This window comes from Acomys minous, assembly GCF_964271855.1.
Source record: "Acomys minous genome assembly, chromosome: 7".
NCBI lineage: Eukaryota > Metazoa > Chordata > Mammalia > Rodentia > Muridae > Acomys > Acomys minous.
In genome coordinates this window covers 29,424,893-29,442,110 of record NC_140488.1, presented here as the reverse complement: position 1 = coordinate 29,442,110, position 17,218 = coordinate 29,424,893, and the positions used below count along the sequence as shown (strand labels likewise).

Here is a 17,218-nt window from a genome sequence, read left to right as displayed (position 1 = left end):
TATGACTTAACTGGATATGGCAGAACACTATGACTCATTCCAGATCTTACCTAATTGGTAAATAACACAGAAACATCTATTTAACAACTTTAGATTTGCTTTCATCCTCAGTATCCTTATGCCAATCTTAGTACATATTGTTCAAATCCCAGCTTAAGTCCCAGCTTCTAAAAAAACAAAAACAAAAAAAAGGACTTATTTACTCGTTACAAGGGAGGTCATGTGAAAATGATAGTTACTTTTACAGTTTTCTAGTCCTCTTCATAATTTCATTTCCTGGAGTTTTCTATGGTATGAAAATATTAAGTGCACATTTTCAAATGTAAGATTAAATTTATACTGAGCTCTAACCAACGTGATGGAATTCCACATCATTCTGCTTTGTCCTTCTGTAGACATGGATCATCCCTTTGTCTAAAATATGCACACAGTATATATTACCTATTAGTTTCTTAGTAGTTGTCCAATTATGAGATAGTATGCTAAGTATCATAATGCATGTGTTCAGATAACCCTTATTTTAATTAATAGAATTTGTGGTTTTGGAAAAGAGGGAGAACATTGATTTTAATGCGGGAATAGTAGACTATTGATTTTCATCCTTTATGATAGCTCATTCTTAGTCTTTTATCCTTATCTACGCTGCAGAAAGGTCAAATAAAAATTGGGTATTTGGAATCTTGGATTATTGTGAAGGGAGAGACCCCAATAGCACCTTTTGATATTTTCTGTAGTTACATAAGTTGAAATTAAAGAACATAAAAAGAACTCAGAAATATTATGCAGTATGGGAGAAACTTGAATAACTTCAAATAATTCTGAGAAAAAAAAGCTGGTGGAAGGATACATGGAAAATATGTCATTAGAGATATAAAGTCTGGTATGCGCTCAAGAATTGGCACAGAAGGTTCTTTTTTGTGCGTGAGTGAGACTGAGACATGAACTATGTAAGAGTTAACCAAAGTGACTTCTCTCTCTCTCTCTCTCTCTCTCTCTCTATATATATATATATATATATATATATATATATATATATATATATATATATATATATATATATATGATTTTGCCTGTAGCTTAAAGTAGTCTACAGGAGGCCCAAGAAACTTCTGATATCCAATATCCACCTCTTCAGCTACAGAAAATTGTAGTTTGGACAGTGAAATTCTGAAATTTCCTATCCCATTTTCACTGAATGAAGGCATGTACCTTCGTTGTAGTCTCTTGCCTTCCCAGATAACCTCCTCCTGGCTCTCTATTTTTCCTCACCAAGTCAGCTGAAAAAATGGTGTTGTTCATCATCATTTGTTTTAAAAGTCTTTAACTCTCATTTGGGACTTGTCATGCCCCCAAACTGCTCTCTTCTCATTCCACTTATGTACAGGTACATAAACAGTTTCCTTTCCACTATTAAATCACTGTGTGCCCCTATTTTCTAGTGTTCTTGGTGCTAGCTTCGCAAACCCAATTCTGCGTTTCATATCTCTGACAATACATTCTTTCATCTTTTCTCCTTCTCAATTTAGACTAAAAATATTTAATACTTTCAATCTCCATGAGTTAGAAGGCATAAAACGCCACTTTCCTTAACCTTACTATGCCTTAGCCCATTTTCTCTTGCCCCACCGCCCTTTACCCAGTCTAGAAATTTTACACTGTTTATCAGCAACAAGTATGTTGTTGAAGACCTCATTTTTACTCACTAGCTTATGGTCTCCAGAAATAGCTGTTTCTATAAATGTATCCTTTTCTGTGATCAATTCCCACATTATCTATCTTGGCTGTACTTCTTGTAGGTAGTTTAAAGACAAGTACGTCGGTTCCCAGCATGCCTTGCAGCAAAACTCAATTTCCTCCCACCTTTGTGACCTGTCCTGCTGAGTGTTCCTTAGCTACCAAGTAGTCACAATTGAATACGGTAGGCTTAGAGAGAGGATCTACTTGGCTTTTTACAGGAGAAGGAAGGAGGTCGAGGAGGAAATGAGGATTCAACAAGGACTGAAGCAATACTGAGTCTGGAGGGAAGGAGGTAACAGTTTGTCTAAATGTGTGGCCACTGTGTCCATGACCATAGTGGAGGTTTATGATAGTATTACTTGGCTAAGCTGCAACAGCCATGGCAGTTGAATTTGGAGACATTACCAGTGGCTTCCGCCATAGTGAGGTAATCAGATTCATTAACAATGAAGTCCTTGTGAATGGAGGGGGTCCTGAGTTCTATATGACCTTTCGTTCTCGGTCTTGGAATGAGATAGAAGATCAGCTTCATACCATCCTTGTCGACCCCAAAGTGCCACGCACCCTTAAGAGAGCTTGTACCTGGAGCGCTTTGGCTTTGAGTGTGAGAGTGGCTGCCAGGCAGCGTGAACAGCAGGCACGTAGAGTTGGGAGACTGCAGGGCCAGGTGGGAGAGCGTGAGTCAGCTTCTTGGACTTTGGTTTCCGAACTACAGCGGTTGCGAGAGGAGAGGGACCAAGCAGCCGCTCAACTTGTTTCTACACAGACTGCCCTACAAGAGGCAATGGATGAACGTGAAGTACTTCTTGGGAGATTGTTACAAGCAGAGAGGTCTGCACTGACTGATGTACCTGGACTTAGAGCGGAACGTTATGGGACGTCACTGTGGTCCCATAAGGAAGAAAAACAGGAAGAATTGGGATTAAGAGAGGCTCACAATGCTCCCTATTTGGATGGCCAGATGCCAACCCCACCAGTCTTGTCTCATGTGCCAGGAATTTCAGGCTCTTGGGCCCAAGCAGTGAATCCCGTCCTTCAAATGCCTGTGCCACAGTCACTACCACTCAACGCACCACTCCCCGGGGGAATTCCATATTCAACCCCTGTACCATGTCCAGTAGTAATGGAGTCAGGAACAACAGCAGCAGCCGTGACCACAGTTGTACCTCAGATGGCTTCTCCGGAAATATACCCACCTGGCGTATGGGTTGCATTGGGGCCCCAGGAAGCAGTGCCTTCTGCTTGGGGACAAACCAGCCATAGGCAGAATGAATGTCCTGAGATCCAGGATGTAAATCACCCGGGAGACCGGGTAAGCCAAAGCAAAAAAGGTCCAGAGAAACCTTATAGAACAGCTCTTTGTGGGGATAGTAGAGGGAACAACCACAAGGGAAGTCTTGTCACACCCCAGGTGATGGCTGCCACTGAGAAGAAAATTCCAGAGATGAACCAGGAAACAGTTACACTGGAGATCAACAGTAACCATGGTGAAAAGGGAGATTCAATAACGGCCCAGGGCATGGCTGCTCAGGGGAACAAAACCAGCTTAACCCCAAGGAAATATCCAGGGATTCCCCGAAGGGTTCCTGATACGGGAGTTGACATCAGCCACAACATCAAAGAAGTTTCAGTAACTCCCCAGGAGACAGCTACCCAGGTGAACAAGACCAGCCCTATCCTGAAAAAATATCCAGGAATTGTCCTGAAGAAGCTTGACGTGGGAAACATCATTAGCTGTAAGCAGAAAGAGGACCCAAAGACATCCCAAGGAACAGCTGCCCTCAGAGAAGCAACCAAAAATTGCCAAAAGGAAGACATGATTACTTTTCAGCAGATGACACCCCGGGATTCTGGTGGAAGCCCTAAGGAGAAGAGAGTTCAAATGGTGCCACACGGGACTGACAGGTTCCAGAGCCAGAAGGAAGAGCCAAACAGTCTCCAATCAAGCCCCCTAGGAAAAAGTAAAAGTTATTTTATGAATAAATGCCACCCAAAACAACTGCCTCTAAAGCAGAAGTCCAAGCAACCTCAAGGGATAAAGACCCTCGAATCCAAGCAACCTCAAGGGACAAAATCCTCTGACTCCAAGCAACAGGAAAAACCTCTCTCACACCGTACTCCGGTGAATTGGGTCTGCCCAGTATGTAAAGCTGTGAATCGCTCATGGTGCAAAGGCTGCTCTAAATGTGCGAAAGCAGGTGCTCAACTTGAGAGAAAAGATTTTTACTGAAAACAAACATGTTGATTTCAGGAAAGTAAGTAATAGAAACACTCCACCCCTCAGTTCTGATTCAAGAGTAATGTCACAGAAAAATTAAATGCAAAAATACAAAGAGAAAAATGAAATGGCTGTTATACTATTTTCCAAATTAACTAACTTTTCCTCATTGTGGGAAAGGACACATACATGCCAACATGCCCATGTTTATATTCTTATCTCATTAACTTACTGAACTAAGAACTATTTTGTAATGTCACATCAACTTTTTAAATTGTGAATTTCTAATAATTTTATCACTGTTTTGCAGATGGTCCAGTTGCTATGGCTATTCATGATCATATGACGTATTTGAAGAAGCTCATCATGAAGCTTTAAAAATTTTCACTCTTTTATCCTTAAATTCTTTTTCTTAAAAAGAACACATTCAATTGCAAGCAGTCATATAATTTTACAATAAAAACAGTACTGATTTTTACCATCACTTTTCCTTGAAAATGACTTTATTTTTATAACTATTGCTGTGTTTATGTTTGCTTTTTATGTATTCTAAGTATAATGTGAAAGTCCTATTTAAGTGTCTCAGTTCCTCCAAAGTTGCTGTAGCTAAAGAAGCTTCACATACTCCATTAGAATAATTTCCAAGAGCTAAAAAAATCTTGATTATAAATGAACATCTCCAGCGTGGCTAACATTGACTTGAGACAGGAAACATGATCAATTGGGAAAGAGAAGTTTTTTGGTACTTATTTGGGTGGGGACTGGAGAATGAAATAATTTTTTGGGCGGGAATTCCCAGAAATTAACTTGGAAGAATATGTATAGATATAGTGCAAATTTGATAAAATTCATGCTATTCATGAAATATTTGCTATTGTTTAGTCTTTGCTGGGAGATGGAATTTTATGATATTTTCTGGTGATCACTTCATGATCATTTTTGGTGAGCTGGTTAGATGACATGTGAACATAATTTGGAAAAATTGACTGCCACATATTTCTTGCATAAAAAGAAATACAGATACATATTTGTAGTCACATTGAGGGGAAAAATTCAAAAGTTTCATAATGAAACTTTTTCTCTTCTTGCTCCCAAGTGGTACAAACTGTTAGGGACAAGATCAGGAAAGTGGACTCATGAAAATGCACCAGAGCATTTCTGAACCTCTCTCTCTGGTTTTACAGATATTTTCCCGGCTACCCACTAGGCTGCCTACATGTGTCTTCCTGAACAAAGTACTTAGATTTATATTTTTGCCCTTATTCCCAAACTTCCCCTATCCTAAGTCCCTCTCCTGTTAACAATGGTTGTAAAGCAACATCAGGAACACCACAATAATGTTTTCAATTTTTCCTTCATGAATTTATTTAATCATTTTATAGCCCTAAAAACCACCAGGAGTCTGAAGCCATATGCAAAAGCAAGTGGATCAGTAGGAGAGACAAAATTGTCATTAGGCAGGGGTTTTATTATGGTTACTGCAAGAACAGGAGTTTCCATTTTGGTAGTTACAGGATTGATTGACATTTAGCAAGGTTGGGATGGCATAGGGGATTTGTGGTGCCTGACCATGAATGCTTAACATCTGAGGACATTAGTTACTTTCCTGCTCTCCTCTGATTGGCTCAGGCCTAAGGTGGTTCTTTTCCTGGAACAGTTTATGCTTCTTTCAGTAACAGGGTGACCTTAAGGACAGGCCTAAGGACAGGCCTAAGATGAAGGCTAACAGCAAGATGCAGTCACAATGGCTAGAGATCCAAAATAGCAGAGTTTCTTTAATAGTGTCAGGGGTTGGCTCTTTCACACGCAGTGGGTCTCAGGTTTGCCCAGACATTGGTTGGACATTCCCTCAGTTTCTACTCTATCTTTATCTCTGCACATCTTTTAGGTAGGGTAAATTTTGGTTTGAAGGTTTTGTAGGTAGATTGGTGTTCCCCTACTACTACTACAGGTCCTGCCTAGCTAGAAGGTGGCCTCCTTAGACTCATGTGCCCTGTTGCTAGGAGACTCAGCTAGAGATATCCCCAGATCCTCCCTGTAGCCTACCCTATTGCAGGTCTCCAGCTTGTCCCAATGATTCCCCTTCAACCCCCACTTCTCCACTCCCCTCCTTTGGTTTCCCCTTTCTCTCAAGGCCCTCAAACCTCCTTTTCCCACTCTCCCCTCATCTGATCGCATCTCCTTTCCATCCCCACACCATGTCTTGTCCAGTTACCTCTCTACTTCCTCATTCTATTCTTTATTCTATTTCTCCATCTGAGTGAGTCTTTTTAAACATTGGGTTATTTGGATTGTTGATGTCTGATTTCTTGAGTTCTTTATATATTTAGGATATTAGCCCTCTGCCAAATATAGAGTTGGTGAAGATCTTTTCCCATTCTTTAGGCTCTCGTATTGTTCTCTTTACAGTGTCATTTGCCTTACAAAACCTTTTCAGTTTCATGAGGTCCCGTTAATTAATTGTTACTCAGTGCCTGAGCTGTTGATGTTCTGCCTAGGAAGTTGTCTTTTAATGAGTTCAAGGCTATTTCCCACTTTCCCTTCTAACAGATTTAGTTTATCTGGTTTTATGTTGAAGTCTTTGATATACTTGCACTTGAGTTTTGGGCAGGGTGATAATTATGGATCTATTTGCATTCTTCTACATACAAACATCCACTTAGACTGACTCCATTTGTTGAAGACGCTTTCTATTTTCCATTGTACTGTTTTGGTTTATTTGTAAAAAAAAAAAAAAATCAAGTGTCCATAAGTGGTGATTTTATTTCTGAGTCTCTGATCTGATTCCATTGATCACACTATCTATTTTTATGCCAATGCCATGAGGTTTTATGGATATTGTTCTCTAGTATAACTTGAAATCAGGGACAGTGATATATGCTGGTATATGCTGGAGGTTTTTTTTTTTTAATTGTACAGAATTGTTTTAGCCCTACTGGGCTTTCTTATTTTATTTTTCTATGAGACGTAGAGAATTGCTCTTTCAAGGTCTGTATAGAATTGATTTGGAATTTTGATGGGAATTGAATTGAATGTGTATATTGCTTTTGGTAAGATAGGCATTTTTACTATGTTAAATGGATCCATGAGCATGGACTATCTTTCCATCTTCTGATATATTCTTCAAATTCTTTCTTTAAACACTTAAAGTTCTTGTTGTACAAGTGTTTTACTTGTTTGATTAGATTTACACCAAGCCATTTTATAGAATTTTGTGGCTATTGTGAAAGGGCATTTTTTCCCTAATTTCTTTCTCTGCCCATTTATCATTTGAATACAGTAGGGCTACTGATTTTTTTTAGTTAATTTTTTATCAAGCCAATTTGCTGAAGGTCTTTATCAGCTGCAAGATTTCTCTGGTAGAATTTTTGGGGTCACTTATGTATACTACCATATCATTGGCAAATAACAATATTTTGAATTCTCCCTTTACATTTTGTATCCTCCTGATCTGCTTTCATTGTCATATTCCTATAACTTCCATGACTATGCCGCATAGATATTAAGAGAATGGACAACCTTGTCTTTTCCTTGATTTTAATGGAATTGCTTTAAGTTTATCTCCATTTAATTTTATGTTGGCTATTGACTTGCTGTTTCTTGCCATTACTGTGTTTAGGTATCCAGCTTGTATCCCTGATCTCTCCAAGACTTTTAAAATGAAGGGGTGTTGGATGTTGTCAAAAGCATTTATCAAACCTAATGAGATGATAATACAGTATTTTTCTTTCAATTCATTTGCATGGTGGATTACATTGATGGATTTTGTATTTTGAACCATTCCTGCATCCCTGGGATGAAGCCTACTTGATCATGGTGGATGATGGTTTTTTTATGTGTTCTTGGATTCAATTTGTTAGTATTTTTAAAGTATTTTTATATCATTGATCATATAGGAAATTGGTTTGAAATTATTCTTGGCTGAGTCTTTGTGTGGTTTAGGTACCAGTGTAACTGTGGCCTCATAGAATGAGTTTGGCAATGCTCCTTCAGTTTCTATTTTGTGGAATAGTTTGAGAAGTACTGGTATTAACTATTATTTCAAATTCTGGTAGAATTCTGCATTAAACCATCTGGTACTGTTTTTTTTTTTTTTTTTTTTTTTTTTTTGGTTGGAAAAATTTAATGACAGTTTCTGTTTCCTTTCCGGTTATTCTATTTAAATTTTTACCTGCTCTAGATTTTACTTGGGCATGTGGCATCTATCAAGAAATTGGCCATTTCATTTACATATTCTAATTTTGTGGAGTACAGATTTTTGAAATGAAACCTATTGATTCTTTGGATTTCTTCAGTGCCTGTTTTCATGTCTTCTTTTTCATTTCTGCTTTTGTTAATTTAGATATTATCTCTCTGAGTTTTAGTTTGGCTAAGGGTGTGTCTACCTCTTATCTTTTAAAACACTAGCTATTAGTTTAGGTGATTCTTTCTGTTGTTCTATTTGATTCTACATTATTGATTTTCATCCTGACCTTGATTATTTCCTGCCTCATTCCTGTTTGGTGTGTTTGCTTCTTTTTGTTCTAGGGCTTTTAGATGTGTTGTTAGGTTGCTAGTATGAGACCTCTGTAATTTCATTATGAAGGCTCTTAGTGCTATGAATGTTCCCTTAGCATGGCTTTCATTGTGCCTCATAAGTGTAGGTATGTAGTTTCTTCATTTTTACTGAATTCTACAAAGTTTTAAAATTTAAAAAAATTTTTCCATGCCCTTGTGGTCATTGAGTAGTTTCAGTTCTATGAGTCTTCAGGCTTTCTGCTGTTGTTGATGATCAGCTTTAAATCCACGGTGATCTGATAAGATATTAGTGGTTACTTCAATATTTTTATATCTGTTGCAGCTTCCTTTGTGCCTGAGTATATGATCAGTTTTGGAGAAGGTTCTGTGTGGTGCTGAGAAAAAGGTATATTCTTCTCTGTTTGGGTGAAATGTTATGTAATGACCATCTGATTCATAACATTTGTTAATTTCACTATTTCTCTAGTCTGTCTTATTGTTCTGTCGTTTGTTGAGAGTAGGTTGTTGAAATCTTCCACTGTCAATGTGCAATATCCAGTGTGTGATTTAAGCTTTTTAAGATTATTTATTTATTTATTACACATACATTTATATTACACATATGTACAATAAATTACCTACAGCAAGAAGAGCAACAAAACAATCAGGAATTATACAAATTTTGTATTCATAGTATTTTGGCTATTTGTACTTGGCAGCCTTGAAGAAAACATCTTTACTATATTGGTATATCTAAAATTCTGAATATAAATCAATATCTGTCATGTCTCTTCATTATCAACTTATAACATCTTTCTGGACCTAAAAACCTCTTAACCACTAAACAACTAAGCTTAATTGTAAAACTAAACTATCTGGTCTTCAACCCCATCAGAGGCTTGAGAAGGATTAAACTTAATTATCTGAGTACACAGAGAATGCAGGTTAGTAGCTTCCAAAAGTAAAAAAAAAAATGACAGAGATAGTTTGCTGCCTGAACAGTCACCCAAATCTCTATATAACACTGGAGCATCATCTTCAGCCTTCTACCCCAATATATATGACAGATATATTTGTGAGGCAGGAACTATTGAGGTCTGTCTTGGCAGTCCTCTGTCTTGGCAGAGTTTGGCTGGTAACTCTGCCTGCATCTAAGATTGCCCATTTTTAGTCAGAATTCTGTCTGTGGTAGAAATAAGGACATTTTGCCCAGTGGCTTATATACTACATTTGAAGCTATGGCCATAAAGAGGTTATCTGATGCTTAGCTTTTATGAATGCCGGTGCCCTTGCATTTGGGGCATAGATATTAAGAATTGAGACATAATCTTAGTGTGTACTTTTCTTTGATGAGTATGAAGTATCCTTCTCTATCTCTTTTGATTACTCTTGCTAACAATTCTATATTATTAGATATTTAAATGGCTACTCCAGCTTCTCTCTTGGGTCTATTTGCTTGGAAACACTTTTTCCAGCCCTTTTCTCTTAGGTAGCATCTATATTTGTTACTGGCATGTGTTTCTTGTATGCATCAGAGTGATGGATCCTGTTTACGGATCCATTCTTTTAGCATAAATCTTTTATTGGGGAATTGAGTCCATTGATATTTAGGGATATTAATGACCAATTATTGTTAAATCATGTTATTTTGATGTTGGAGGTGTGTGTGTGTGTGTGTGTGTGTGTGTGAGTGTGTGTGTTCTTCTTTGTTATTCTGGTGTGGAATTATTTCCTGTTTTTTAATGTTGTTAACCCCCTGGGGTTTTAGTTTCCCTTCTAATATTTGTGTATGGCTGGGTTTTTAGATAGATGTTGTTTAAATTTTGTTTTGTAGTATAATATCTTGTTTTCTCCATCTATGGTAAGGGAGAGTTTTGCTGGATATAAAATTCTGTGCTGGCATCTCTGGTCTCTTAGAGAATATAATAGGTTTGTCCAGGACCTTCCAGATTTTAGAGAGTCTGTTGAGAAGTGGTGGGTAATTATCATAAGTCTGTCTTTTTAAGGTACTTGGCCTTTTTCCCTGACAGCTGTTAATATTCTCAGTTCTGTAGATTTCATATTTGGATTATATGTGGCAGAAGGATTTCATTTTCTGCTCCAATATAATTGCATGTTTTTTATATGTTTATAGACATCTTTTTATTCAAGTTGGGGGAAATTTTCTTGTATACATTTATTGTACATATTTTCTGGTCCCTGGAGCTAGGATTACTTACCTTCTTCTATTCCTATTATTACTAGTCTTGATCTTTTTATAGTGTCAGATTTATTGAATATTTTGTATTAGAAACTTTTTAGATTTAACATTTTCTTTGATGGCTGTACCAAATTATTCTATTATATCTTTGCGGGAGATTCTCTCCATCTCTTGTAATCTATTGGTGATGCTTACATCTGTAGCTTATACCCTCTTCCCTAGGTTTTCACCTCCAGGACTCCCTCAGTTTATGTTTTCTTCATTTCATCTATTTCCATTATCAAGTCTTGAAAAGTTTTATTTATTTCCTTCACCTGTTTGACTATATTTTCTATATTTTAAAGGGATTTATTTATTTCCTATTTAAAGGCCCTATCAGCTTTATAAGGTTGGAGTTAAGATCATCTTCTTGTGCTTTGGCTATGTTAGGATATTCAGGGCTTGCTGTTGCAGGATAGCTTGGCTCTCGTGGTTCTATATTGCCCTGGCTCTTGTGGCATGTGTTCTTATCTGGGTTTTTAGACATTGTTTGTACCTGGTGTTAGATGGATGCTTCTTATGCAAATAGGTCTTCTTGAGGGGCCATGTAGAGCCTTCGACCTGATTATGGAGCTCAGAGAACAGCCTGTTGATCCACTCTTTTGGCTGTACCACAGGTGGACCTGAATGTTCCTGGGATCCCAAAGGCAACCTCAGGAAAGGAGGCAGAACCATAAGACTGAAAATAGACAACCATGTTTTCTTTTTTTAAACATAGATTTTAAAAGATGTATAGGCACACATTAATAGTGGGAGACTCCAATATTGTGTGCCACAAAAGATAGGTAAATGAAACAGAAGCTAAACTAAGAAATAATGACACTAACAGTTGTCATGAATCAAATGGACCTAACAGAGAGCTACAGAACTTTTCACCCAAACAAAAGATTATACTTTCTTCTCAGTACCTCATGAAACTTTCCCCAAAATTGACAGACCTCAACAGATGCAAAAAGATTAAAATATTACTTTGTATCCTCTCCAACCACCATTGACTATAGTTGGATCTCAACAACAGAAATAATGAAAACCTTACACACACATGGAAACTGAACAACTCTTTACTCAATAATAACTGGGTCAGAGAAGAAGTGAAGAAAGAAATTAGAGACATCCTAAAATTCAGTGAAAATGAAGGTACAACATACCCAAATTTATAGGACAAAATAAAAGCAGTGCTAAGAGGAAAATTAATACCATTAAGTGCTTTCATATGGAAATTGTAAATATATCATATAAGCCATGTAATGGCACATCTGGAAGCCCTGGAAAAAAAGGCACACCTAAGAGGAGTAGATAGCTGGAAATAATTAAACTCAAGGTTGAAGTCAATAAATTAGAAACAAAGAGAATCAACAAAGAATCAACAAATCCAAGTGCTTTTTTTGTTGAGAAAATCAAGAAGATAGACAAATCATTAGGCAAACTATCTAAAAGGAAGAGAAACACTATCCAAATCAACAGAATCAGAAATGAAAATAGATACATAATAACAAGCACTAATGAAATCCAATGAATAAATAGGTCTTGTTTCAAAAGCCTATGTGCCACAAAGTTTGAAAATCTAAATAAGATAGATAATTTTCTTGATAGATTCTACTTACCAAAGTTGGATCAAGATCAGGTGAACAAATTAAATATTGCTATTTTACCTAATGAAATAGAAGCACTCATCAAAAATCTCCCAAATGAAAAATTCCAGGGCCAGATAGTTTCGGTGCAAATTTCTACCAGACCATCAAAGAAGAGCTAATACAAATACTCTTCAAACTATTCCACAAAATAGAAACAGAAGGAACACTACCAAACTAATTATATGAGGCCATAGTCACCTTGATACTGAAACCACACAAAGAGCTAAAAAAGAAAGAGAATTTCAGACCTATTTCACTGATGATCATTGATAAAATAATACTCAAGAAAATACTCCTATCCCAGAGCACATCAAAAATATTCTCCACGACCAAATAGGCTCCATCTCAGGCATGAATGGGTGGTTCAATATTCAGAAATCAATCAATGTAGCCCATAATACAAATAAACTGGAAAAAACGCATGAGCATGTCCGTAGATGCCAAAAAAAGCATTTGATAAGATCCAACTCCCATTCACATTTACAGTTTTGGGGATATTAGGGATACAAGGAATATACCATAACACAATAAGGACTATATACAGCAAGCTGATAGCCAAAATAAAATAAAATTAAATGGAAAGAAAAACTTTTAAATTTCACTAAAATAGAGGACTAGACATGGCTGCTCATTCTCCCCACATCTCTTCAATATAGTATTTGAAGTTCTAGCTAGAGAAATAAGACAAGAAAAGGAGATCAAGGGGAGCAACATTGGGAAGGAGGAAGTCAGAACATCACTTTTTGCAGAGGAGATGCTATTGTACATAAGTGAACCTGAAAATTCCACTAGAAAACTCCTACAGCTGAAAAACATCTTCAGCAAAATGTTTGGATACAAGACTAATTTTAAAAAATGAGTGGCATTCCTGTATAAAAATGACAAAAGGCTGAGGAAGAAACTAAGGAAAATACACATTTTACAATAGTCACAAATAATATAAAGTATCTTGGTGTAATTCTAACTAAGCATTATGAAAAAACTTTAAGTCTGAAAAAAGAAATTGAAGAAGATATCAGAAGATGGAAAGGTCTCCCATGCTCATGGTTACAGAAGACCAACATAGTAAAAATGTCCATCTTACCAAAAGCAATCTATAGATTCAATGTAATCTCTTTCAAAATCCCTACTTAAACCTTTACTGACCTTAAAAAATGAATTCTCAACTTCAAATGGAAAAACAACAACAAAAACCTAAAACAATTCTGTACAATAAAAGATCTTGCAGATGAATCTCCATCCCTGATCTCAAGCTGTACTATAGATTAACAGTAAAAAAACAAACAAAAAGCAAAACAAAACAAAACAACAACAACACAAACCAGCATGGTAATGGCATAGAAGTAGGCTCATTTATCAATGAAATTGATTTAAAGATCCAGGAGAGAAAATGCACACAACTAGGGGGAAAAATCTTGCAATGGAAAAAAGATAGCATGTTTATCAAATTGTGCTGGTCTAACTGGATGTTTATATGTAGAAAAATGCAAATAGATCCATATTTATCACCCCACAAAAATTAAAGTCCAAGTGGATTAAAGAACTCAACATAAAAATCACACACACACACACACACACACACACACACACACACACACACACAGTCTGTTAGAAGAAAAAGTGAGGAAGAGCTTTGAACTCATTGGTAGAGGAGACAGCTTCCTGAAGAGAACATCAATCACTCAGTCTCTAAGATCAACAAATAATAAATGGGACCTCATGAAACTTAAAACACTTATGTAAGGCAAAGGACATTGTCAATAGAACAAAAGGGCAGCCTACAAAAAAATCTCCACCAACCCTACATCCAACAAAAGGCTAATATCCAAAATATGTAAAGAACTCAAGAAATTAACCCCACAAAACCAAATTATCAAATTTTAAAAATGGGGTATAGAGATAAACATAAAATTCTCAAGAGAGGAACACCCAATAGCCAAAAGACAGTAAAGAAAAGCTCAATGTCCTTAATTATCAGGGAAATTCAAATCAAAAGGACTCTGAGATTCATCTTATACCCACTAGAAGGAATAAGATAAAAAAAAACTCAAGTGACAGCATGTGCTGGAAAGGATGTGGAGAAAGGAGAACTCTTCTCCATTGTGGGTGGAAGTGCAAACTTGTACAACTGCTTTTGAAAGTAATGTGGTGCTTTAAACCCAGCTATACCACTTCTGGGCATATATCCAAAAGATGCTCCATCATACATCAAGGACATTTGCTCAACTATGTTCATAACAGCTTTATTCATAACAGCCAGAATCTGGAAACAACCCACATGGCCCTCAATGGAAGAATAGATAAACTATGGTACATTTACACAATGGAATACTACTCAAATATTAATAACAAGGAAATCTTGAAATTTGCAGGTAAATGAATGGAACTAGAAAAGATCATCCTGAATGATGTAACCCAGACCCAGAAAGACATGCATACTATATACTCATTTATAAGTGGATATCATCTGAACACAGATGTCCTCTGAGAGACTCTACCCAGTGGGGGAACAGAACAGAAGCAGTGAGTCCATATTGCATTCTGGGAAGGGCACTGAGAGTAGTATAGAAGAATAAGAGATGGAGGGACCCAGAGTATTCAACAGACTCACAAAGAGACCATGAAGACTGACATATTTGCACCCAGGGTAGCCTGCACAAACTGTTGAACCAACCAATGACAGTGCATGATGTCAATCTAGATCTCCTGTTCAGATCTAGCCAATGGACAGCACATTCTCTAAGGTTGTATGGGGAGGAGCCCTGCCTCTGACATGAACTCTGGTGCTCTTGATTTAATCATTTACCCTTGGTGGGGAGGACCTCCAGGCACACAGAGGAAGGAGAAGTAGACTATCAGGATGAGACCTGATAGGCCATGGTCATATGATGGGGGAGGAGGTCACCTTCTGTTAGAGGTCTATGGGTGGAGAATAGAGCAGAAGAGGGAGACAGGGTGGGAATGGGAATATACAAGCAAGGTGACAACAATAGGGGTATAATCTGAACACATTATAATAAAATAAATTTTAAAATAATATGTATAACTTTAAATAAATCCATGCTTTCAATGAAATCTGCTACTCAACTGGAGTAGAAGTTTTGTAATCTTTTTCTTTAATCAAAAGATGTGTTTTGCATTTTCATGTTGCCAGTCAGGAAAGTATTTAGTCTGCATTCACAGTTGTGTGGTAGAGAATGTTCTGGCTATATTCAAGGAGTGGAGTAGCTGGGTCTTGAGGAAGCCCTATTCCCAGTTTTCTGAGAAAGAAGCAGATTGATTTCCACAGTGGTTTTTACCAGTTTGCATTCCTATCAGCGATGAAATAGTATTCCCCTTTCTCCACATCCTATCCAGCACATGCTGTCACTTGAATTTTGATCTTAGCCAGTCTGATGGGTGTAAGATGGAATCTCAGTCATTTTTATTTGCATTTCTCTGATGACTAAAGACGCTGAGCATTTATTTAAGAGTTTCTCAGCCATTCGATATTGCTCTGTTGAGAAATCTGTTTAGTTCTGAGCCCCATTTGTCAATTGGGTTATTTGGTTTGGTGGTATTTAATTTCTTGAGTTATTTATATAGTTTGGATATTAGACCTTTGTCAGATGTAGGGTTGGTGAAGATCTTTTCCCAGTCTGTAGGCTGTCGCTTTGTTCTGTTGACTGTGTCTCCTGCCTTACAGAAGCTTCTCAGCCTCATGAGTTCCCATTTATTAATTGTTGACCTTAAGGCCTGGGATGTTGTTTTTCTGTTCAGGAAGTTGTCTCCTGTGCCAATATGTTCCAGGCTCTTCTTCACTGTTTCTTCTAACCAATTTAGTGTCTCTGGTTGTATGTTGAGGGCTTTATTCCACTTGGACTTGAATTTTGTGCATAGTGACAAATATGGGTCCAATTGCATTTTTTTACACATATGTGTGTGGATTCCTTTCTCGGTCTTTGATCCAATTCCATTGATCAACCAGCCTATTGCTGTGCCAATACCATGCTCTTTTAATTACTGTTGCTTTATAGTATAGCTTGAGATTAGGTATAGAGATTCCTCCGGAGGATGTTTTATTGTACAAGATTGCTTTTAGCTATTCTAGGTTTTTTGTTTTTCCATATGAAGTTGAGAATTGAACTTTCAATGTCTTTAAAAATTGTGTAGGTGTTTTGATATGGATTGCATTGAATCTGTAAATAGCTTTTGGTAAAATGGCCATTTTTACCATGTCAATTCTCCCAATCCATGAGCAAGGAAGATCATTCCATCTTTTCATTTCATCTTCAATCTCTTTCATCAGAGTTTTGAAAATTTTTTCAAACAAGTCCTTTACTTGCTTGGTTAGAGTAACTCCTAAATATTTTATATTGCTTGTGGCTAACATGAAGGGTGTAGTTTTCCTAATTTCTCCCTCTGCATGTTTGTCATTTGTATAAAGGAAGGCTACGGACTTTTTTTGAGTTAATTTTGTATCCAGCCACTTTGCTGAAGGCATTTATGAGCTGTAGTAGTTCTCTCGTGGAATTTTGGGGTTCACTTATGTACACTATCATATCATCTGCAAATAGGGATAATTTGACTTCCTCCTTTCCCATTTGGATCCCCTTGAGCTCCTCTTTTTCTCTTATCGTTATGGCTAGAACTTCAAGAACTATATTGAAGAGATATGGGGAAAGTGGGCAGACTTGTCTGGTCCCCGATTTTAGAGGAATTACCTTTAGTATCTCTCCATTTAAATTGATGTTGGCTATTGGCTTGCTGTATATAGCTTTTATTATGTTCAGGTGCATGCTTTGTATTCCCAGTCTCTCCAAAACTTCAAACAGGAATGGGTGTTAAATTATTTCAAATGCTTTTCTCCATCTACGGAGATGATCATGTGGTTTTTTTCTTTAAGTTTGTTTA

The 17,218-nt window shown here is 37.1% G+C and overlaps 1 protein-coding gene across 1 annotated transcript; it reads left to right on the top strand.

Moving 5' to 3' along the window:
- Positions 1-1,912: 1,912 nt before the first annotated feature.
- Positions 1,913-4,472, top strand: LOC311601814 (testis-expressed protein 13C-1-like). Its single transcript, XM_084789540.1, has 2 exons — positions 1,913-3,992; positions 4,266-4,472. The coding sequence occupies exon 1, from the start codon at positions 2,117-2,119 to the stop codon at positions 3,965-3,967; it is 1,851 nt and encodes a 616-aa protein (XP_084645666.1). The 5' UTR covers positions 1,913-2,116; the 3' UTR covers positions 3,968-3,992; positions 4,266-4,472.
- Positions 4,473-17,218: the final 12,746 nt, after the last annotated feature.